This window comes from Bradysia coprophila, chromosome II (assembly GCF_014529535.1).
Source record: "Bradysia coprophila strain Holo2 chromosome II, BU_Bcop_v1, whole genome shotgun sequence".
NCBI classification, from domain to species: Eukaryota; Metazoa; Arthropoda; class Insecta; order Diptera; family Sciaridae; genus Bradysia; species Bradysia coprophila.
In genome coordinates this window covers 5,280,965-5,306,199 of record NC_050735.1, presented here as the reverse complement: position 1 = coordinate 5,306,199, position 25,235 = coordinate 5,280,965, and the positions used below count along the sequence as shown (strand labels likewise).

At 34.6% G+C, this 25,235-nt stretch overlaps 1 protein-coding gene across 25 annotated transcripts in view; it reads left to right on the top strand.

The window, feature by feature from the left end:
* The window catches only part of LOC119067842 (TLD domain-containing protein 2), a 118,445-nt gene that overhangs the window by 80,049 nt on the left and 13,161 nt on the right, over window positions 1-25,235 (top strand). For 4 of the 25 annotated variants that reach the window (XM_037171111.1, XM_037171120.1, XM_037171076.1 and 1 more), the window contains 12 exons: window positions 2,025-2,074; window positions 2,146-2,374; window positions 6,702-7,026; window positions 7,096-7,183; window positions 7,239-7,512; window positions 7,578-7,698; window positions 7,765-8,301; window positions 9,719-9,864; window positions 12,131-12,166; window positions 13,568-13,866; window positions 13,937-13,996; window positions 14,226-14,303. In XM_037171111.1, the coding sequence (XP_037027006.1) occupies window positions 2,025-2,074; window positions 2,146-2,374; window positions 6,702-7,026; window positions 7,096-7,183; window positions 7,239-7,512; window positions 7,578-7,698; window positions 7,765-8,301; window positions 9,719-9,864; window positions 12,131-12,166; window positions 13,568-13,866; window positions 13,937-13,996; window positions 14,226-14,303 (2,243 nt within the window). Of the gene's footprint in view, window positions 1-2,024; window positions 2,075-2,145; window positions 2,375-3,706; window positions 4,000-4,172; window positions 4,627-6,701; window positions 7,184-7,238; window positions 7,513-7,577; window positions 7,699-7,764; window positions 8,302-9,718; window positions 9,865-12,130; window positions 12,167-13,567; window positions 13,867-13,936; window positions 13,997-14,225; window positions 14,304-22,076; window positions 22,646-25,235 lie in introns of those variants that run through there. The other 21 variants (XM_037171100.1, XM_037171129.1, XM_037171022.1 and 18 more) reach the window with 14 other exon arrangements.

Below are 25,235 nucleotides of genomic sequence, written 5' to 3'. Positions count from 1 at the left end.
GACATTGTTCACAGCCAAAAAAAATATATTTTCAAAATTCATAGAAACGTTGGACTTATCTTTCCACTTAACATATCTTTTGTAGTAACAAGTTTTCACGAAATTGTCTTCTAATGTTCCGGTGAATCGCAATTAATAATTTGGACAAAGTTTGATAAGATACAACGGACCGTAACATCGTTACTTTTCAAAAAAAAATGTGTTTATCATTTCGGAGTTTGTGACTCATTTGATTATCAATTAGAAAACAAGTCACATAAAATTACAGAAGCGCAGAACGTGATTAAAATCACATCTACAATTGCTTTTGCGTTTCTACTTAATATCTAAGACGAAGAAACCATCTGTTCGTCTATAATTTCATGGCCAATTTATAACTCGTTGCTTGAATGGATTAGTTTTTGTTTGTATTAGGATTACGCTCTTTTTTGCGGTCTCTGCAACTTTTCGTATTCAATAGAATGTCATAAATCTGCGATGTATGAGATATTAATTGTAAGAATCGGTAGCCTGTAGATTCCACACATTATCATGAATTGATCTTCAGTGTTCGAATATTGCACATGAACACATCTTGAAACTAAAAGCAAAAGACATGGCGAATTTACCAATTTGCTGTATTGTTTCGTTATTGAAACCACTCCATAAACGGCTTATCCAAAATGCTATAAACAGGGAAAATGCTTAAGACTTCTCCTTCTCCACTCGTTGGGCCATTTAAATTCTAAATGCGTCAGCGGAAGCAAAAAAAAATATTGTAAATAAATGGAGATAACTGTGTGTGGGTTCAAGCAACTCGAATAGAATAATTAACGAGCCATGCGAAAAGATAAACTAATCCGAAGTGCCCAAATATTGGGATCAATTTTGTTTAGAAGTCTTAAGGTCAAAGTTCGAAAATCATTTTTGGAATAATAAAGTTTTTCTCGTTGAAAATTTTATCATTTCATATACGGCTATATTGTATCGTCGGGGGGTTGAAGTGCTACACTTGATGAAATTACTTCCATTCTGTTTTCTCCTTTATGCAAAGAAAATATACTTTGCATATTCATTTGAGTCGAAATTTATTACTTCTTCTTACAGATTAAATCGTATAAATAATAACACAAACACAAGCAATGTTTATCATTGTCTGAAATTTTTGGAAAATAAATTTTTGTTTCGGTATACCATTCCCGTCTTTGAGTGTTATGTATTCTTTCGGCTGTACATTATTTACAATAAATTTTACGACAAAAATTATTTTTGAACAGAAAATTTGCCACCGAAGTGTTAGTTTATTTAAAGATACTTTTTTGTTGCTGTGGTTGTGTATTATGTGTCTTTGGCGTGACCTTTCGACGTCCGCGTCTTTCAGCTTTCCGCGCAAAACTAAGATAGAATTAAAATTTTAATTCTTTTTTATTACTTTGACCAATTAAAAGTGTTGCAACATCTGTCTGTGTCATAATGTTTTTAGCCAAATTCAAGTAATGAACTGAAACCGCCAAGTATAATGTATTCAGCGATTACATTATCACGACTGAATGCGATCGAAAAATGTAACAGGTTGTCGCATGTTGATGAGTTTTCTCTCGTTATCACAATTGTGACATTGGAACGTAATTTCTGCAAATTTGTGTTGTCCAACTACAATTTCGGCTTTCACTTGTTACACTAAACCCATCACAAAACCTAAATCTACAATGACACTGTATCCATCTCGCGTCTAGTAATTTAGTTCTGAAAAGGAGAATACCCTTTGAAAAGTAGATTTAGTATCGATATGGAGCGCGTTACCATCTTTTCTTTTTTTAACACCTTCTGTAACACCTCCGAATTCATTGTGCTGTATTCTAAGTGTCACATTAATATAGAAGTAAGGCAACCTTATGAATTATTAGTATATCGTGGCGAAGGACGAGGTAAGTCTTCGCCGGATCAAAATTGAATTCTCCACTTTCATTCCGTCACTTTCTGATTAACAATTAAATTGATTCACTAAGAAACTGATTAACCAATTTTCTCCATTTTTACTTTAGACGGAAAACAGCGTGGATCCATACCAAGCATTCCAACCAAATCATATACGGTATGGCATACAACGATTTGAATTTCATACGAAAAATGGATTTATTTGAATTGCAAAATTTTCTTCATTAGGTTGGAAATCGGGACACACTTACATCCGTTGCTGCTCGTTTTGATACAACACCCTCCGAATTAACTAGTATAAATAAGCTAAATAGTTCATTTATTTATCCGGGACAGCAATTGTTGGTACCGGATAAATCAGCTGCACGGGAGGACGGTGACGATGCGTCCGGCAAGTCTAGCCCAACCGACAAAACGAGAAAGTCGTCTAGTGATGAAATACCACTTGAAGAGAAAGGTGAGTGGAAAAATAAATTGTTTTTTCGGTGATCATTTTAGAAATGACAGGAATAGATTCATTGAATCTGTTGCTTCTGTTGTTGAAAGTATATTGCCTAATATTAGATTTACAAATCTTTTACTTCATTTGGTTATTTGTTGAATTCGCTGCATAAGACCATATTAACCGTTGTCATCGATTTTTTTGTTGCTGTCGATAGCAGATGATTAGCAGATTTTGTAAAGTTAATGTAGGAGATAAAGGTGCTGCAGATCTTTGATAAATTGAGAAAGCTACAGCGGAAAAGTGAAATCGAAATAATTTGGGAGTTGTTGTGGTTTGTAATTGTTTCCACGAAAATTCATTTAACAAATGAAAATCTAGATTCACGACTCAAGACTTTCTATTGTTAGATGTTTTTTGCCGAAAAAATTGCAGACCACAATCACTTTGCATTTCAATGATAGTGTACCCATATTCTACAACTGAAAACACAAAGTCTGAAATTGATACTGTGAAATATTTTCATTCGTTCAGGCGCATTCTTCTCTGTAAGGCTTGATTTCCACTTACCAAAAAAGTTCTCCGTGTGAGAGACAAAATTGATTTTTCTCCAATTTTGCTTTGTGTACTTGACAGCTCGTTTTCTCACGACTCTCTCACGGAGTATTTTTTGTTGAGTGGAAACCATTTATGGGCTCACAATTGACAACATGATGCTACGTATACTATCGGAGCTATTTGGAAGAAAACCTTACTTCATTGAATTTGTATGAACAGTTTGAGGTTTGTTGTAAATCTTTTGATCACTGTATGGAACACAATAGGAATTGGAAATTATTTATTCAAAATAATCGACATTACTTAAAAAGTCATGCATTTTGAGTCAGTGTTTTAGTAGATAGCTAAAAGGTCGTTTGTGGTGTATTAATGATATTTATGAACAAACTATTGTGTTCATAAACATAAAGAAACCACAAATGTAATAGGAAGCTTTTTGTTAGCTGTGTGTTAAACACGACTGTCCTTATTGCTTGTCAGCAATAGTTTCCAATAATAGCATCAAAATGTGGTACATACGATATACGTTTCAGAATTTTTGCAGTAGCTGAATTTACTGTCCGGAGTAAATGTAAACACACCGAGCATTCACATTTTAAAAGTTAAAAAGCTTTGTTCCCATCTACTCTACACTATCTATATCATACGTAATAGCAGAGCCACAAACCAACACGATAAAAAGCTAACCGCTTGTTAGTGTTCTATAATATCGAAAACTATGTTTTGTAGACTTTAAACTGTCACTTTTGGAAAATCGCAAATGTCAAAAAAAAAATTGTTTGACAGACAGAAGTGCGACACGAATCCAGACACAATCGGTGTTTTTGTGTGAAACGAATGTGTGTTCTATTCTATTTGTTGTGGTTTTTATAATTAAAAAAACAACATTCGCAAAATAATCTAAAATTATACAATTTACCTATATCAGTAGAAGTCCAATGATGTGCAAAAACAAACATTCGAATCCGCTGATTTGTCATACAAATTAACAGTTCGATTACCATAAGTCTGTCAAAAAAAAATTTGAGTCTTCTTTTATTCGATTAAGATCATGTACACGAGTGTATTCTGTAAAACTGGTGGTAATATGAATAAAATACAAAAATCTTTCATTATCTGTTATTGGTATCGTTATTTTAGTTTAAAATGTTGTAGTCGTTGAACAGAAAAAAATACGCGCAGTTAAACACAATTTTTACCAGCACACATTTTGGTTAATTAATTTCAATTTGTTAACAAACTTTTGCTAGCTATTGAATGGAAGTTTAGTCGAAAATTTTGCGAGCTTATACAGCTGGAGCATTGCAAGGTCACTTGGAAATTAATAAAGTGTACGGTGTTCGGGTTAGAAAAACCATGTTATAATAAGTTAATATATACTTTCCAAGTATGCCAAACCTACTGTTGCTATTCGGAAAAATTAATCATACAAAAAATGTAGTTAGTGCACCCAGCAGTTGTATATTCTTTTGATATGGTGATACCTATACATTATGTATACATAACACACACATAAAGAGAGTGCTAATGTTTTGTCATAGATTGTAACCTAGACGAAGCACTTTACAGGTTACAGTCTAAAGAATTTACTATTTTGACTTCGATTTTTGTTGTTTTTTTTGTTTTATTCGATTGTTAATTTCTTCGAACATAATTTTTATTTACTTTTCGATTCAATTTTTGTTAAACGATGTTCAAGTTTATATCAGGTGAATTGCGAATTTTGCTTCAATTATTTTTTATCAATTCTAATATCGGACATCCTGCACTCATTCTAACACTAATTTGGCTGATGTTATGTGCTTTTTGTTGTATGTATAACTCTATCTCACAAATTGTCATAACTTCATCAATTAACCGAATTTTCATGGAAAATGTTTTTTTTCAACGAAACAAACTTTTCTCGTTACGACTGCAATCAACCAGCATGTCTATTCACTAAGTTTTCAATTGAAAAGTGGTCATGAATTCAATCTAATGTAGAACAGAACAGAACAGAAAATTATGGTCCAAGCTCCACTCGTATTGATAAAGTTTTGTCGTGATAAATTACTGTTACGATACCAAATGATGTGTATAATACACCCATAGTCTTACGTATATCACTGTCAACGGTCTTTTTTACATAAATAATTATTTATTTTTTTAAAATAATTATTGCGGTTGCACCTGTTGCTTCAGTGTTTTGTTGTATCGAAGAAAACATTTGCCGATTTCGTGGCAATTTTATTTTTGTAAAAAAAAGAGAAAATGGCAACAGGTGCTCCATTATTTTTAAAATCTTATGCAGCTTAATGTAGAACAAATTGCATTAAAGGCAAATCCTATTTCGTAATATAAGCCAATGTAATCGTATACGTATGAGAACATAACGGTAACATTTCTGCACAAATTGTAATTTTCCATTTTATTGTTGAGTCTGATGAATAACTGAATGAACAACAAAGCTAGTCGTCATAACGATGGAGGATTCATAGTGGCATAGCCCTCGAGCATCTAAAACTTTTCATTTGTGACTAACTTTCAACGAATCATAGCTTTCGAGAAGACGTAACTTTCACGGGAATTTATGATTATGAGAAATACTGCCACGATAGCTGTTGCTATGGCTGCAATTGCAACGGTGCTGGCTGCCTCTGCAGCTCTCGTAAGGAAGCAGAAATAACTTTTCACAAAACGACAGAATTTTCGTCTCAATTTCTTTTTTCGCTAAATTTTTCAGAAATCTCCGAGATAACCGACAAGTCAAATGGCAAATGTCCTAAAAGATTTGAAACCAAATTTTAAGAAAATATTTAGATCAAATGAAGTAATAGATCCGATAGCAAGACATTGGGAAAATCCTTTTGTTAAGAGTCTTAACTTCAGACAACTACCTAACAAAAGTGCTAGTTTTTTATCTACAAAATGTGTGTACTGGAGGTCACAATTAACCTGTCTTGAAGTATGTATTAGGCAAAATATTGCCGCTGATATTTTATGTCGACAGGGCATCTAAAAAGTGTACAGGGAAATGGATATAGTAGAAGCCAAAAGACACAAATATTGAAGATAATCGAGTGATTACCATGGCAGTAAAATTTCCAACGTGAGAATTCAAACTCAAATACTGGATGAGTGTTCATCATAAATATTCTAAAGGTTTTCTTCCTGGTTCGTCGCTGTTTAATTTATGAATTTTATTTTTACAAAACAAATTTATCATCCATTCCTTTGTGTAGCAGCTCCAGTTTATTGAAACCGAAACAATTCGATTTATCCCGCAATTGTAAACAACGACACGTTCGGTAGCATGACTCATCACTATCTTTCGCATATATTTCACGAAATTGGAACTCGTCATTTTCTGAATGAAATAAAATATTTGCCGACCGATTATCTTGTAATGTGTCTGCCTCTATCAAATTGTTTGCTTTGAATAACACCAGACTGTATGTAGCATAGCGTTTTGTTGAGGAGCAATTTTGATTGTAATTGGTTTTCATTAATTGATTGTTTTATTGGCACCAATGTTGTCACAGCATTCGCATTGTGAGTGTAAACAATCGACACTTACAACAGATTTCCGAACTGCGACAGAACGTGATTTCGATCGTGAATGGGGTGCAACACAGCGAAATAAAATGCAAAATAAATAGAATCTCCGCGTAAACTGAATCTCGGCTGTTTACATCGTAATTTCGATATCAGCTCGCTTTCAATAACATTCAATCAAACAAATCATTTCGTGTTTTCTCTCCATAACAGCCGACCAGCAAAATAATTGTCTAATTTACATTTGCAGAACTTCTCGATGGCTTGCGTCCATCATCACCGCGGCCCGGTCACATGGAACGAATTTCTTCGCCAAATGTTCACAATGATGACGATCCAGTTATTACACAACGTTTCCTTAAAATTAATGTGCGCCATATCACCGACGGACAGGGTGTTGTCGGTGGAGTTCTACTGGTAACGCCGAATGCTGTTATGTTCGATCCCAATGTATCCGATCCGTTAGTCATTGAACATGGTCCGGAGAGTTATGGCGTTATTGCACCGATGGAATTAGTGGTGAATGCTGCTATTTTCCACGACATTGCTCATATGAAAATTTGCGGTGACTCAAAGTATGTATCAAACACACACGTTAACCCTTTCGTCCGACAACTAATAATTGATGTCCTTCCTTCCAGCAGTACAGAGAAAGCTGAAATTTATTACCCGAAACAGTATATTCGTTGCGAGTCATCACATTCACCCGGTAAAGATTCTCTGCTGGTTAAGGTAAGTTCAATTCATTGAATTTGAAATGTGCCGTTGAAAACAGATTGCTTTTCAGGATGAAACATTCCCGGAGCTCGGCGTCACTGGATCAGTTGAAGGATGTGATGATCAGGAGAGTGTCTGCTCTAGCAACGATCGGGAAGGTGATGCTTTCCCGAAAGCTTTTGAACGAGAATTGGTCACACCGACAAACTTGCAGAAAGCTCATGCCGATTCGACTGAAAGTTGCGGTAGCGCTGACAAGCCCTCGTCCACAGAACCACCAAATAACAATGACGATAACGAAACGTCTACCGCTGATCAAACCAAAGATAATAAGGCCGAGGATGGTGAGCGTGGCGTTGCTTTTAATTGATGACTGAAGTTTAACGTTCCGAAATTGTCTCGGTTTTAGTGATAAATTCTACAGTCAAAACTGACGATGAAATTAATTCTCTCGGAAAGGAATTACGGTCACTAGAAGAACGGCGACGAAGTCTCTTAGATCATCATTGGGCCGTGCCAAGCAAAGAAAGGTTTGTTTCACTTATGCGATGAATTCTAAACGAACATTGATTGTCAATTTACTCTTCCAATATCAGCAGATCGATTGAAGACGACAGCATCGAAAGTACCTGTCCGGAAGTTCCAGTTGTCGTGGCTAGTTCACTAGATGAAAGTAACAATTTGACCAAACAGAGTTGTCACGACTCGGGCATTGACATACGTGACCCACCATTGCCGCAAGTACCGGCGAAAAAGAATTACAGTGACGCAGACATCATTCTCAGTTCGGACTGGGCACCACCATTGACTATTGCACCGGCCCTGTACACGGAAAGTCCACCAAGCATTTTGAATGCTCAGAGTCAAGCGCAATCGCAAAATTTGGAGAGCGGTGGACGTAAGAAAACGTCTAGTGTGAGCTTTAGCGTTGAAGACGGTGTCGGCAGCAGCGCCGATCACAGTTCGAGCAGTGATAAGAGCTCCGACAATAAGAAGAACAAAATGCTGAAACGATTGTCGTATCCGCTGACTTGGGTGGAAGGATTGACGGGTGACGGAAAACCGGCTGAGACTGAATCGGCACCGAACACCGGAGATTCCAATCAGAGCGTTTTCTCCAAAGTCTTTTCGAGGTAAGTCACTTGAAGTGAAGATGTGGTGCGCGCGGATTTTTTTTTCTCGTTTGTTGTGCCTTTGATGGCTTTTTATGCGAATCAGAAATCGTTCGTTGTAACGTTTACGGTTCACGTTAAGCTGAAACAAAACAATTTTTTTAATGAAAGAAAAACATTTTCATCTTAAAATATATTTTTCCAAATTTCTTCATGCTTGCCCTGGGATTTTTTCTTTGATTTCACATTTACTATACAAATAATACAAACAAACACACTAATCTTAACACCGTTTTGCGTTGATTGTTTGGTTTTTATGTTCCACACGCAATAACACTCGAACTTTTCGTTTCAATTTCGTTTTTTTTTGTTTTAATTTAAATTTTATCATCGAATTCACTCAAAAAAGTTCACCCATAACGTTAGTGTCTGAATTTGGTGGAAATTTATTTTTATCAAAAACACCATCTGAAGATTCGGGTGGGTCACCAGTACCCCCATTAACGCCTCATGACGGTCATGTTACCTCCGGGTAAGACTTGCTGTTTGTTGTTATTTTGTGGATGTTTTTTTTTATAAAGTAACTTTGACTTTGCTGTGTGTGTAATTTAAGATCTAGAACCAGAAATCATTGAAACTTGATGATGGTGAGATAAGTCTGTTGTTCTGATTCTTTAACAGTTATTCCATTTCGTTGGTATTTTTTAGGAGCTATCAACTATGGCTCGCAGCAACAGGTTAAAATCACCTCACAGAAAATTAACTCAATCGCCTCATGGAGTCTTTGGCAATAGGTCGAAATTAGAAAGATTTCATAAGTAGCTGTCGACATCAGTAGCTGTTCGTTGATGATACAGGAGTAGGAACGTTTTTAAACTTAAGGCTCTAAACCGGTCAGCTTCAGTCTCAACCTAAAAGTTCATGCCTGAAGTGGAGATCTGCGTAGAGGCTTTATATTAGATACATTCTAAAGTATGTACAATGGAAAGCTACTTGCAATAGCTTCTGCTCCGTATTATTACCGAATTTTCTGCATATGAGGCAATTGAGTTACTTCTGCATCGCCTGACTTTAAACTGTTCAGAGCAATTCAAAAATAAAATTGGACGTTTCGACCTATAAGAAAAACAAAGGAATCTCAACAACAGACATTTAGAAACCCTACGTATGTTGACCACTAAAATTCCTCGAATTCGGTCAAATTTTCAGAATTACAAAGAATAGCAGAGGAATTCTCTCGAAATTCTTCGAAATGACGAATTCTTCGAATTATCTCGATCCACATACGCAGGATTCACAGAGAATCATTTCAACATTTAATCGAATGTGTGCTAAATTTCCGGTCTTTCTGTTCCTCTCACTCTGTCTTTATCACTGTCCGTTGTTCATGTTATAATTCAAAATAAGTCAAAATTAAAGAAAAAATATTTCTCCGAAGGCGCTCATCAATCGGAACATTCATCAGACCACACTCATCGGAAGGGACACATCCAACGAAACCAAATAAGGCACCACCACCCAAACTGGATTACAGGTCGATGGTATCCATTGACGACATGCCAGAATTATTTGTCAGCTTTGATAGTGAGTATTTTGTTGGATTAATTTCGTTGTTTTAAGTTTCCACTTGGAGTTTATTCTATTCGGATAGAGAAAATTAGATTTTTTTACTGTAGCACAGCGCTAGAATAACAATTTTCACCAAAAAAAATGCACTAACTATTTTGAGAGCACAAAGTGATGTCCAATTTAAGATTATTTTTAGACTCATTGGTAGATCTACACTGCCGGATTCAAAGATTTTTGCTGTCAGATAAACTTTTGTCCTTTACATGGGTCTTTAAAGAAATACTTTTGAAACAGAGGCTAAAATTGACTTCGGCAGAAAATGATTTACCAACGAAAATGTTTCAAGTGACTTGGAAGGTTTCAACATAATCGAGAACATAGAAGAAACGTGAATAGATTTAATGCAACCTCTTCTTCGATTAACAACGACTTTCTACTAACTCAATTAAACTGTTGTCTACGATGCACGCAAATTTACTAAGATCTACGATTATGAAAAGAAGAGAATTGTTGATGTGAAAATTTACAATGAACTGATAACAGATGACGTTGTTGGACCGACTCAACGCCCTCTGTTATCATTTCTCTGAACGAGGCATGATTTCGCTCAAGTTATTTTTAATCGACGAAACGGCGTACTGTCCATAAAATTCTGCACAACATTTGATAGATTTAGTGTGCATCTACGATGAAATCGAAGTTGAAATGTTTAGCTGTACATATTTCATCATAGATGCATCCAAACTTCATGAGATCCTATTTGGCCCAAAAGCACATTAAATTACCTGTCAAATGACACCCTACACGACCATGTACGTTTTGTGTACCTCGAGAAATTTCAGTAAGAACAGTTTACGTCTTCGGTTGAAAACTTCAACTGCACATATTTCAGTGTCAATGAATTTTAAACCCAATAAGTCCTCCTATTCGGCTCAATAGTACATGTGATTACCTTTCTAATGACACCCACACGACCCTGTACGGCTCGCGTAACTGGAGAAATTTTTGTAAGAAAAGTGCAAGTTTTTGGTTTTTGATCACCAGCCACACAAACTTCGAAGAATTTTTTTTGAAAGTGGTTTTGGCTTCTAGGGTCGAATACCTTTCTTGGCACATATAAAAAAGTCCACTGCAAAATGCGTCCGATTTCGGTAGGCTGTTTTTCAAAAGAATCCCTCATTATGTGGCGGGTTGTGAGTGTAGATACAGTAGCGAATAGAACAGTCAGTTTGTTATTAAGCGATGGGGAAGCAACTAGTGAAAACAACGAGACAGGTATAAATGTTATTTGTTGAAGGGAAAATATAATTTGGATCAGTTATTTTAACTTACCTTAAGGCAAGATATGTCAAAAATTATGAAAATAGGTAATGACATGTACCCCAAAGCAAGTAAATAATTAACTAGTCTTCGGAACTGTCGCTCTGATCAGAACAGTCTGTCTAATTGGTAAATGAGATCAAATCAGTCAATTTGATCTTTAAATGGTCGGTAAAGTAGATAAAATAGTATATAAACAGGGGAAAGTTACAGGGTATTTTGGAATTTGTTTTTAGGGTAATTAGCAATCGACTTATGGGAAATAGAAATATGGTGGGCACAATTTTGTCAAGTTGCTTCTACCTCGAATGTAACTCATAATTTCGACACAAACACCACAGAGTTTTATGAGTTTGTAGAAATGCAAAGGTAGAGGTATTTTGTGTGAGTTTGTAGAAATGCAAAGGTAGAGGTATTTTGTGGACATCGCTTAAGTATAATTATTAAATGTGAGTCCTTTAGTAAATAATTTTGGTTGGCACAACTGCGACAGTCTCTAAAAAAATGTAAGAAAATATAGGAAAATGTTTTCCCAATAATAGTCTCTGTCTGCAATTCACAGAAAAATGTAACCAATCACTGCGAATGAGAAAAATTCTCACTCCATGAGGAAGAATTAAAATTTTCCTAAAAAATGTCGTTCTGCATCGATTAAAGATAACTTGTGCGCACATCAATCGCCTAGTTTGATCGAATTACAATTCTTGTTTTTTTTTCTATTGATCTCAATGTGTTTAATTGGATTACATTTCTTAATAATTGCGATAATTGTTTGATTTGATGATTTAATTTCAATGGAAACTTATTGTGATCGTGTTTTGTCGGTGTCACAAAATGTACATTTATATTTTATTGAAACACATCAACAATTCCAAAAAAAGACATTTTAAAACATTGAAACAACAATATATAAATATATAAATTTGAACGAAATATACTAATATACTAACAAATATTTTAGTGAGAGCACCACTGTTTCCACAACTCGATAAACTCGGTAGGTCCTTGCATTAATATCACTAGCTACAAACATACAAACTATTTTTAACAAAAAGAAAAAATCGTTTTATGGTTTTATTGTCCACAGTCCAATAAGACACTTGAATTGAGTTTTTCATTATAATAGACCGAGAGCCTGTGTGCGCATACAAGTCCTTCATAACGAAATGGGATATTCTTACACTACCCGATACAACAAACATTCATTCTATGAATCTTGCTTACGAGAGCTAGAAGGAGAATTTAATGTAAAAATAAAATTTAATTGAAAGATCCAAAGGTCTGTCGGGCCAAACAAGTCAAATTCTGGGATTTTCAACTTGTCCGGATCTTTTATTGGGAATTGTATTTACCGAAATGAGCGAAAATTTCTGGAATTTACGGAAAATCTACCGAAACATTTATCGAAATAATAAACCCTGGTTGGTTTGGCACTAATGGCCTTTCAATAAAAAATATTGTACGTCAAAAGCACGTTAGCACGGATACTGTCATGTGAACCAATACAAATACAATTTTTCACAATGTATGACGACTGAGACGCTCGACTCGCTAAAAGATACAAAAAGGCAATCCGTAGAGCAAATGTTTCTTGTGTATGGTAGTGTAAAGGCTTAAACATTGGTTTCAAACCGTGGGATTATGATAGACTAATACGACCACCAGACTCTCAGTCTATAAAGACAACACTAACAAACACTTCCATTAAACATCATTACATTGTAAAAATACTTATTTCACGAACAAATCACTCATCATACACCATTATACGAACAACTTTCAATTTTTCATTTCATTCTGTAAACTTCTAACTTCCTATCTTCCTGGAAAATAATCTTTCTCTCGAATCTGATTCTATGGTGGATCAATGTTGTGTGGTATGATGCATGTACTTTCGACGGAAAGTTTCCGATTTGTTCCGGTGATTTTTATTGAAATATACAACGAAGTATTAATGGTGAAGGTCTGGTGAAAATGAAAAATCGACAAAAGTGTCTGGGATGATTATTACTACCAATGCGGAGATTGCATTTTGTCGGCAACGTGTGGATTGACAAAATCAACGCAGAGGTGTCCTAGTCTTTTGTGCTGTGAAAAGAGTGATTGTACTTGTTGTCTTACACTGTGTAGCATCGGCGAGCAGCCTTTTTCAACAACAATATATTGCTATACTGACCACAACTTTGTCTTTTTAATCTGAAATATTATTGATGGGCATCACATTCAACATTTCAGCAACAGGTTTGGTAATCAGCAAAATTGTAAAATCTCAATGTGCTTCTAGATGTTGCATGGCTTCACAAAAATAAAATTTAAAACAAAATCGTAAAACACAAACACACCAATCATTTTCAAGACAATCTCCGACTAACCCATCCAAATTTTCCCAATGTTCCAGAACTGATTCCTCGGCCAGCCCGTGCATGTGCCGATCCGCCATTATATTTACGCTTACGAATGGGTCGACCAATTGGCAAAGCAATGCCACTGCCGACGGCTGTTATGTCGTACGGTAAAAATAAATTGAAAACCGAATTTATATTCAGTATTCCGAAAAATCGTACCGACGAATTGTATCGATTTTTGAATACATGGGTACCCCATTTGTATGGCGAATTGGACGAGGAACAAATAACGGCACGCGGTTTCGAATTGATCCAGCACGATACGGAATGGGTGAAAGGGGGCCAGTCCAAGGTGAGTGGATGCGGAGTTCGGAATGTTGTGGTTTTTTTAACGGATTTTAATGAAAATCTCTCGTTTATAGGATGGCCGAACCAATAGCGATGGAGAGGATATTACTGAATTGACACGAGAATCGTGGGAGGTGAGTACATCATGTTTTGATTAAATGATGCTATTTGTGAGAGAATAATTTCTATAACTCCGCGACAGAGGCAGCGTTAATAATTTGATGAATTTGTTTTAACCAAATTAGCTTCTACTTTATTGCAAACGTTTTCAAGTTATACGATAGATCGGACTAATTGTTTTGCAGAAAAAAAATATTTAATTTTCTCATTCGAAAAATTTTTAATTTTAATTTTTTATAAAAGCTGCTTAAGGCGCCATTCGTTAAAACATACCATATTATCAAAAGTCAAACTGGATCCAACGATTTGGAAGGTTGCGAGGTTAGGCTATGTTACCAAAATTATCCTAAATCCTATAAATTAGAGCTATTCAAAATTGTAGTATATTAATCCCTGTCCTCTTTCTGATCACCTGTCCCGATTTTTGTATTGTTCAATTTTTTTTCAATTCGTTGAAGTCTATTAGGTTGACTACTTGTTTGTCGATTTGATTTTTTTTCCTTTTCGTTATTTAAGTGTGATGTTAATTGACTCGTTATAACGCTAAAACAACCAAAATATTTTTTTCTCTTATTTGCACATCCTATCCCCCTAATAAACTCTTCACAATCCTATGTTTCTGAGCGATGTTTCATGTTAGATGATGCACATTACGACTAACGTTTTTTTTTTCTTTTCTTTTTTTCCTTTTTTTCTTTCTTTTAAACAAAAATCGTTTTTTTTTATGTTCACAAACGATTTATGAATGCAATGAAATGACGATTAGATTACTGTAGTGCTGTTTGATATTTTAAAACGTTTTCAGTTCTTTCAGGTTCTTATAAGAAGTTTTTTTTTTGGTAACAAAAACATATTTTGACATTAATTTTATTGGTCTGTTGATTGGACGTTCGTTGACCCATTCATTTTGTTGGGCTTGTCTCACTATTTTAATTTTGAATTATTCATCCACTACGGATGCAACCGCATCAATTCCATTAGTAATTTTATTAGGCAGATATTCGTAAAGTTTTGTGGCGTTTGCAATTACCGGACTCTACCGTTGTACCTTTTACATCTTAGGCGCCTCGGGCTTTTTGAAAAAAAAAATGTTCTTGTCATTTTGGGTGCCAGTTTTTTTTCAATCTTTTTATGAACGCCAGTCTTTTTTTGGACGCCACGGGCGTTTAAGTCTTTTAGGTATTTTTCCGTTAACAGATGAAGAGCTAGATTCGGAAGTTTTTAAATTTTACTTATGTCACGGCCTTGTACTCAACAAGAGACTAGAACAAAAAAAATAATTACATAAATCACTCCACATAAATCGGATCGTTTTCCACATCTCTCCGATGGAAAATCGATATCTGCAACTGAGATTTCGAGCAAGAATTCTCAAACTGTCTCTGTGGATGTTCATAAACAGTAGAATAATGACAACAAGAATGAGACTTTCTAATAGGTCTATGGAATGATTCTATATCTAAGGGATCGTTCATAAAGTATGTAATGCCAGAGTTTCATACATTTTTGAGTGACGGAGGGAGAGAAAGTTTCGCGAAAATCATGATTTTTACGCTTTTTCCTACTAATTTAAGGAAGTGATCCTTGTGACTTCTCCATCTGATAGGCTAGGCTACATTACTCATAAACTTCATTAAAGAAGGTAGTGATTCCAAAATTAAATAAAACATCCGGCAGCACCTAATGGCAAGAAATATAAACTTTTCGTCTATTTTAATCATTCACTGCTCAAGGACTCTAAATGGATATTAGACTACAACGATGTGGGTTACTATGTACAGTGTACACACTATTCTCAACCGAGAGATCGACATTTAGAGACCTTGTGCGTACAATTTCGTTGATTTATTTTACAAAAGCTGCAAAGTTTTTTTACTGCCGTGTAAGGGGTTTCTTGGTTTCTTGCACAACGGCGTAAGACAGACAAAGTTTTCAAATTTAATTTTGAATTTTATTTAATAACAATTTTGTTGATTGGAGATTTTGTTTGGTTTCAGTTTCATAAAAGTGATTTTGATTTATAATTTGAACTGCACTGGTTTATGAAGCAAACATTTCAAGAATACAAAACAAACTTATACAAAATTCGAACAAATAGACAACAGAAAAATACCTCTGCCATAATAACATTTAATTCATCTACTGAATGATAGTAACCATATGTAAGGGTATACAACAAAATACAACACATCAAGAATATTTACAACACATCAAGAATATTCCCAAAGTGTTCTGTTAAATTGACTTGGTTATTTATGGTGAAATGACCTCCCCAGTTCTGATAGTTGGTTGTTTACTTATGCATTCAAAGATACAGATAATAAATAGACGCAAAACCAGAATGAACGGAGAGAAAAAAAAATGTAAACATATTTTTTAACGCAACGACGCGACGGTACATTAATAAAAAACCAGAATTTGTTTAACAAAATGCTATTCCAAGCTTGAGATATTATAATGCTATGGATAGATATAGAGATATAAATTTATATATTTGTCCATGGCGTTATACAAGCCTGACGTATATTGTTTATGTTATGAGCATTTTTTTGGTGCCTCTCATTCGACTGGCAAATTTCATTTATTCAACCGGATGTCCATTGGATCTGTCGGAACACAAATCACCTAAATTAAATTCTTCATTTTTATTGTGTACCACATTGAAATGAAAACTGCAACCGAATTCAATTTCAATCAAAACAAATTTTTTTTCTCTCGCTTGATTACTTACTGCGCGACAATAATTTTTAGATGTGACAATACACGGTTTGAAATAACTAATTTAATTTGTGTGGAGTGAATATAACATAATGAATGCGTCTCCAGCAGCATGTTCCACATTTTTAACAATTGATCTCAATTTGGAGTATTTAATTTGATGCGCTAATGTTACAAGTGAATTGAATGACCTGATATCAGGATCAGGAGGTTCTTGGAGCAATTAATTTGAATCGAGGACTTCAAGTCAGTACAGATTGCTTGAATTTTTTCAAATATTTATCGAACTCCCTGTGATCTGATCATGCAGTGAAAATATGGGATAAAACTCCACCCAAAGCTGCGCATTGTTATTCAGACAATTCAGTAAATTGTCATCTCTAAAATAATAAAATTTTATGGCATTATTGTCACGATCACACCAATTTAAAGCTCGTTGATTAATGAAGTCATATTGTTGTACTAAATTTAGATGTTCTCGACCATCAAAAAGCAATTTTATTAAGCCATTTTCAATTAGATGTACGCTTTTCGTTTCACTTCTTTTATTCTGGTTCTGTTTTAACCAGAAAGACTTAATCAACAAAACAAACAAACCCATAAAAATTAAGGACAATAAAATCAATTAAAAACCGACTAAAATATTAAAACATTTTTCACGCATATTTCAATGTTTATCAAACAAGAAAAAAATGCATGCTCTCTGTAATTGTTGTGTATGGTTGATTGGTTCATTTTACAAAATATTTACAAACAAAGTGACAAAAGAATATTTTCTGCAATTCATGTACACAAAATCCCATTGATTGAGAAGTGTAATTCACACCGTAAGTACGCTGAAAACTCAAAGCGAAATGTGAGACGGAACAAACTGTCGATGCGTTGAATTGTTCCCATAGGACATTCAAAGCATGTCAAGTAATTGCGTAAGAGAAGGAAAAGGGTTTCAAAAACAGGGATTGTAGCAGGACATGAGGTACGAAGATCTCGTATTGGTGACATTTGTATATTAGAGTGAGAATTGAATAATTACACACGAACGACAATATTTTACCGCCCTAGAGATGTAAAATGTATTTGAAAATCCATTACACCACTGTAGAGGCTGGGAAAAGGTCGCATTTTTGTGTGAATTTGGTTGACCCGAGGCGAAGCCGACTTTTCACTTTTATCCCAAGTTTTGTAATGGATTTTACATGTAGAGGCCAGCCAAAGTTCATGAACTTAGATGAAAATAACGACTTATCATCTCCTCCAATGGTGGAGATGGAAAAATGTTTTTTTTTGGTTGATTTGTTCATCATGATTTGTTCATTCAAAATTCTAATTCTGAGGCGCACTACAGGAGTGATTTGCAGTTGTCACAATTCCATTCATCGAAGCAGTTGAAGAAAGTAGTTGGACTAGAAAGTGTCATACATATATTCCCCTTGAAATGTGTTGTACTCGTTCTATAGAATATCCTACTACAAATATTCTCATTGTGTGTTCCGTCATACACTGTAATTGTAACGTCATACGGAATATACTATTTTCGACGCGATAAATAGTAATATAAAGTAAACAAACCAAAGTACAGGAATACTCCAAACGTATAAGTCGCACTTTATACTAATTAAATAAACTATTACTCAGCATACACGAAGTCAATGTTTCACCTGAATAACAATTTTTTGTATTGTTTTTATGCAAATTCCACAACAAAAATAGCAACATCAGTCATTTGCGTCGATATAATATCAGCCGAACACCCGGAGGATATAAAGAAAGACAAAAAATGCTTCTTTTTTTCCATGACATTGAATTGTTCGCAATTTAAATATTTGGTTGAACGAAACAAGTTTTCATGTAATCTACCCATCTGACAGAAATTGTATTGGCTAAGACACGTCGCTTAGCCTGCATAATAATATACATGACTTAATGCCTGTTTAATGAATGAACAATTCAAGCATGCCCGTATATATGTGAGTTCAGAGATTATCTAATTGAAAATTAAATCTAAACTTTGATCGTGTTCATGCTTCAGTTTAGGGCTCGGAACAGATCAGATCAATCTGATTTTTTTTCAGATTGAACTGAAATTTTTCAGATCTTAATCTGATCTGAAAATTTTAATCTGATCTGATTCTGATCTGGAATCTGAAAATCTTGAACAGATCAATCTGAATCTGATCTGAAATCTGTTGAAGCGGTAGGTTCTTTTTACATTTTCACTTCAAACATTACTGAAAGAGTTATAGAAAATATTGTTGACACTTTGGGATTCACAATTGTTTAATAGTTATTTATGTAACAAGAGGTTGACAAGACATCGTGTGCGATAATATACCGTCATACGATTCGTGTTGGATACAACGTTTTATGCAATTAAGAAAATCAAATAAATATCGACGTCAGAAACACGTTGCTTTTAATGCACTAGTGCGATAAAGTCCCTTGCAAATCCATTATCGCACTAGTGCGATAAAATACGTTCATATAACATTGCACACAGCTGCGTAAGTTGCAATCATCACTGAATTGCATAAAACGAATTTAATGTCTTCTCTATGAATCAATAATACATAAAGCGAACTACGATTTGCAATTATTAGCAGGTCACGCAGTACTAGTTTATACTGAAAACTACAAAAGCGACACCTTCATTTTCATTGCTTAACACGGTCGTTTATTGAAGTTTTATATTTAAAACTATAAAAGCACCATATTCAGCTACAGCTATAGGAAAATTGCTGACAAGTGGAGAAACCGTCAACAAAAAACATGCCTATTGTGAAATCGACAAATAATTGAAACGGTTGAGAAAAAGAAAAGCGTGCAAGTCGGCTTTTTTGATATAGGAATACCTCTTTCACATTTCGTTAAACGTGTCAGGTCTTCCCTAGAACGACCATAGGCATTGAATCAGATCAATCTGATCTGATCTGAAATCTGAAAATGCCAATCTGAATTTTCCAGATCAGATCAGATTACATTCAAGCTTGATCTGATCTGATCTGAAAAGTTCAGATTCGTCATTTTCAGATTTCAGATCAGGTCAGAACAAACTGTTCCGAGCCCTACTTCAGTTTCATCGATCGCTTTATTTATTTTTTAATCTCTTCTTAAGGTGCACCCGTGTGTGTACATGATCAGGCAGTTTGAAAATTATCAAATTAGAAATAAATTACGCTAACTGGACACCTGAAGCCATACCGATTTCCTTCCGAATGAGACGTTTCCGTATAAATACATTTCACCATAAAAAACAATGTTGTAAAATTGCTGGCGTTTTGCAAGGATAACCATATAATTATCTTCAAATGGTGTGTCTCGGATTCAGTAAATTGTTACACTGCCATAATATTGTGCAGATCACGGGTGTATAATTGAAAATATAAATATATGGGAATGAAATGACTTTGTGTACAAATGCGAGACAACGAGAGAAAGGGCCGTTTATTTAACCTTTTATTTAATGAAACCGATTTTCATTACACACATACAAAATGCAGCCGGAGATAACGTATCACGGCTTATAAAAAAAACTGCAAAAACTAGTTAATCCACTTAACCGAAACCTTTTACTCGTATAAATGTTAACAGTGTATTATAATTTGGTAGTCTCTTCGCGTTACACCTTTCGCCTCTTCATCCTCACAGTGCCATAATAGCGGTTATCGGATTTATTTTTAAACACAGGCCCACAGTGTATAATGAATTTGGAATAATAAAAATCAGAAGGCATATCATCATCTCTCTAATATACGCATATGTATAAAAACTCGCATAAACTCAAGGATTCATGAAATTTATTACATTTTACGAATGCGATGATGAAGAATGTATCCGACATAAATTGTAAACAAATATTCAAATGAAATGGTGTGTGCCAAAATAAACTTAACATTGGATGTTGCCATACAATACAATAGTATCCATCAAGTCTCTACACGACAACAACACAAAACATTATTTTATTTTTCATTAAAAAGTTGTTTGATTGTGATTTCATATTTTCAAAACTCATATGACAGTGATCATGTTGTTGTTTTCAAACGAAATCTTCTAGTAAAACATCACTTTAATATAGTAACACTATATGAGAGTATACCTATATCTGTATACATGCCCACATGGACGTGTAAGATATATAATGTTTGAAGTAAATTTTATTCAATCTTTTAGCCAAACTCCTGTAAGTTTGTCTTGCAATTTGTTTGAATGCAATTGTGGTTCGGTACGCATGGGAAAATGTTGGTCTATTTAAACCATTCAAGCGTGTATGTTACGCAGACCTCGCATAAGAAGGTATAATGGAAAACTTGGTACCCAATTTTGACCGATGGTGAGATAAAGTACAACTCTCAATGTAAATTCGCCTGTCGTCCTTTGTAGGACTGTCGTGTCAAGCCAAGTGATTGTTTTCCCAAGGTCGTGTTAATAAATATGAAGTTTGCTGTTCAGCTGTCCTTCAGCTCATCCACACACACAATCAAAACTGTTTATGCGGCGTGGTTCGGAATTCACGTTAAGCATATGGTCCCTAGTGTTGGGTCATTACAATACCATGTAAAAGTACCTTCACTAGCTATAGCAGCAAATGGTAGCCGAATCTGTCACTTAAAATGTGTCCTCCCGGTTGAACAATAACCATACGCTATTATTATTTAACGGTTATACTACTCGCGTGCGTGTAGCAGCTTCAACAGTGTAAACAGTTTTGATTGTATGTGTGGATCAGTTGAAAAACATTTGACGGAAATTCATGCTGAAATTTCACTGCCTCTGACTGTACGTCACAGTGAAATAATGGCGATCGGCGTAACCTCCTTATATACAACGCTGTGTGTGCCATTATGTAACAAATCGGATTACAGGGTAATTGTCCATCTCAGTTGCTCAAAAATGTGCGTAAGCTTTCGGTGTAATGATCGAAATTTGAGCTGGTTTCGAATTACAATATCAATTCAAAATCTAAAGTTGACGAAAGGCTTTAAAGCTAACAGAATTTAGTGCAGCCTAATCGTGAGCCTCATTTCGACAAAAAGAAGACCGATCAGCTTCTGCAAAGAAACTCAAATGTTCACTGCCGCAGGCACTTACGTAACTGGTGTCATAATATCAACATTTTCAAACCAATTTCTGTTTCTAATAACTTAATCGTAAAATAATCGGTCCCGTCTTGTAACATTTATTATTTCCACTCTGCTATAACACTTGTACGTGTATTTTCTTCGTCTTTTTTTTTTAAATGTTAACACCACTCGCTTATTGCTGCGTTGTGTATCAACATCAATACACACAATAATTTTTTGTTGTTGCTGTTTCTGTTAACTTATAAATAAACTGCAGACCAACGGTGACACTCACCACCATCACGAAAAACAGTATTGGATTGATCGTGATAGCGGATCGATCGCTTCTCGCTTATCAGCCTATATTTGTGTATACAATAAGAGCGCGAATTTAATGTTCGTTGTTATTTCTTTTGAGTTTGTAAACGATTTTATTTTGGAATTTGTTTATTGATTAATCTTGATTGCGTTTTGCTTCATTTAAATATTGGTTTTTTATCGAAAAGATCGAATTGTCGAAAATTGATAAATTTGTGTTTGTTGATTGAAAATCATTTCGTTTATTTAACGGCAGTTTCTGTCCTGATGTTGGCCGAATAGTGATCGATTTTTAATTCGATTACTGTTGATTATCTGTCGGGATTGATAAGGTGATCATTTGAAATTTGATCGAGAAATTAAACTCGATTATAAACGGACACAGTTAGACTTGTTTACGTTTTAAGCTGAACGTGAATACCAGAAGTGAACTTGTAAAACTCTCGAGATTAATAAATTCGTAGCGTCCACATGACACTAGACAATATGTCGTCACAAAGCAAAAAGAAGTTAACTACATCGAAACCATCAAAGATATCGAAAGTTGCGAGGTATTTGAAGACGAAGGTGAGAATTTAATTGTTTATTGTCACCGTTTGAGTTTATGACATTGAAAAAGTACCTTTTCAATTCGATTCTCTTTTTTTTCTGTCATCCGTGTATGGTTTATATGTAACATGAAAGTCAGATTGGATTCTGTTTATTGTGACCTTCAACATGGTCATTCTTCCTATAAAATTCAATCGTTATTAGATGAGTTGCTGATTTAATAATTCTTTCCAAATAAATCTTTCACAAAAATTTGTTTTCTTTTGTGATAATTTGAGTCGATTTTTGTTTTCGGTAACAACCGAATGACATTCGAATAACTTTAAGTCGTCGCGGTGGAACAAGCACATCGGTAGTTAATGATTATAATTTGTCTGTTTCCATAATGCACGCTTAGAGTTACTCTTCATAAAATTGGTCACTGAAGGTAAAACATAATATTTTGTGGAACGAAAACGATAGTAATTATCTGAAGGAAAAAAAAATTCGGTGTAGTCGCTGTAGACCTGAAAGACAACAGACCGAGTGAATCCTCTTATTAGCATTTCTTATAAACAAAAATTGAATAATGACGATCGTGGATGTGTGTTGTTGAAGCTAGAATTAACAAACAAAGACATCAATAAAATGTGTTCGTCTCCTTTCATGAATTAATTATTTCTTGGTTATCTATCAATTCGTTGATGACCCATAGACTCCATTTATGCTTAATTTTTGATCTTCATATCTTTCGGGCTCACAGAAAATTCCGTTCAAATGCGGTTATCGAAGGAAGGCGGTGGTACTCTTTGTTCAACCTAGAAAAGATAAAAGGACGGGATCCTTCATAAATCCAGTCTTCATCTCTCCGAGATTGAATAAAAAGTCCACTCTCTTCCTCCAATTCCAATTCCATTTTCGATCTTTTATTATCAGCAGTTTTAGTTTGCCAGATTTGGTTAGCCTCCCCAACTGGGCTACTCTTTTTTCCGGCCTATCTTCGTACGAGTATTTAATAATTAAATCTTGAGTAAAACATTCGTATTTCTCAGAATAGTGAATCATTTATTGTTAACGGTCCCGTTAATAATGGAAGTGCATCGAGTTAAACCAAAGCCAGTTACGTAAAAATGTCTGATTTTGACAACACAACCTCATCAAAACTTTAAAGCGTCGAGTTGACGAAATTCCGAAGTGCTGATGCTTGTAATTAATACACAATTATATCACAATTTAGCGTGCAATTTGCTTAACAGGCTAACAGAACCTTAAAGTTTAACAAATTGCTCAGACCAAAATTCAAAGCCGATAACAATTTATTATTAAACAAAACTCTCAACATCACGTTTTTTTTTATATATTTAAAATGCTGATAACCGTGCGCAACGTATTGCTAGCTCATTAATTCTACTTTTCGTTAGATTCAGTATATTTCCACGAGAAAAATAAATTTAATTCCAACTTAGAAATGTTTTAATATTTTAAAATATTAAAGTCTTAACCTTTGGAGATGAGTTTGAACATTTTTTTTTAAATAACCTGAATGTATAACAAAATACGATTTGATTTGTTAATCAATATTCATACTGAAAATATTGGAATTTAATTCCCTTTTAATCAGACTGGTGGGTCGTTTAATAAAACAACTGACAATATCGTCTCGTGAATACATTTTTATTTTTACGGAAATTGTGTACGTGTGAGTCGCAATTGTTTGCTGTATAATTTACGTGACACGTTTTTATTACAAAATTTTGAATTTCATCCAAATTCTTAAAATAAACAGCAACGTCCGCAGACTTATTTATGAGGAACGAGCCAACAATTTTCTCTTTTTTTGCAAATTGGTGGAATATTTTCTAATTAAGCTCTGAAAATGTTTCAATTGCAGCTGCAGTTCTATTATCTTGATCGTCCCAATTTTATCGTACAAAGTTTTCTTCAAAATCATTTCAATTTTGATATCCCAACATCTTTAATACTCAGTCAAACTGTAAAACCCAACGTTCAAATTGAATTAAATTTAATGATCAGCTTCCTGAATTCTTATTCTTATCTTTGACATTGAATCTCACTGACCCACCAACGTCTTTTCGAGCGGTGAATTGTAGTTTTTAGATTCCTGATCTCATCGTGACTTCGTGAAGCACTTTTTCATAGCCCAAATACTGAAATCGATTTCAACGATTGTTCAATTTTCCATTTGAAATTTCAGAGTCATTGTACGATATTTTTCTTTATTTTAACAGAATTTCTCTAAGACAACAATAACATTGATTGTTCTGTTGAACATTACCGAAGAACATTGTTTTTTCAATGAATGTATTTTTTAGTACTTTGCACTACGGTACTGAAAGAAAAGAGAAAGGATAATTCACTTTACTTTGAATAGTATTTTAAAGAATTCCAGTTAGCATCTTAATTGTTAAACCTTTCTCATGTATATCAGAAGTTCGACTGTCGAATCTATTACTTCATTTGATCTAAATATCTTACCTGCTGTTTCAAATACTTTATCGACCTTGTTTCTCCTGAAGTCATATGAAGAAGTTTTCCTTATTTATCAGCTTGGTGTAAGCACTACGGTTCTAACGTCTCTAAGACGCGAGGAGGGGAAATTTAGTTATCT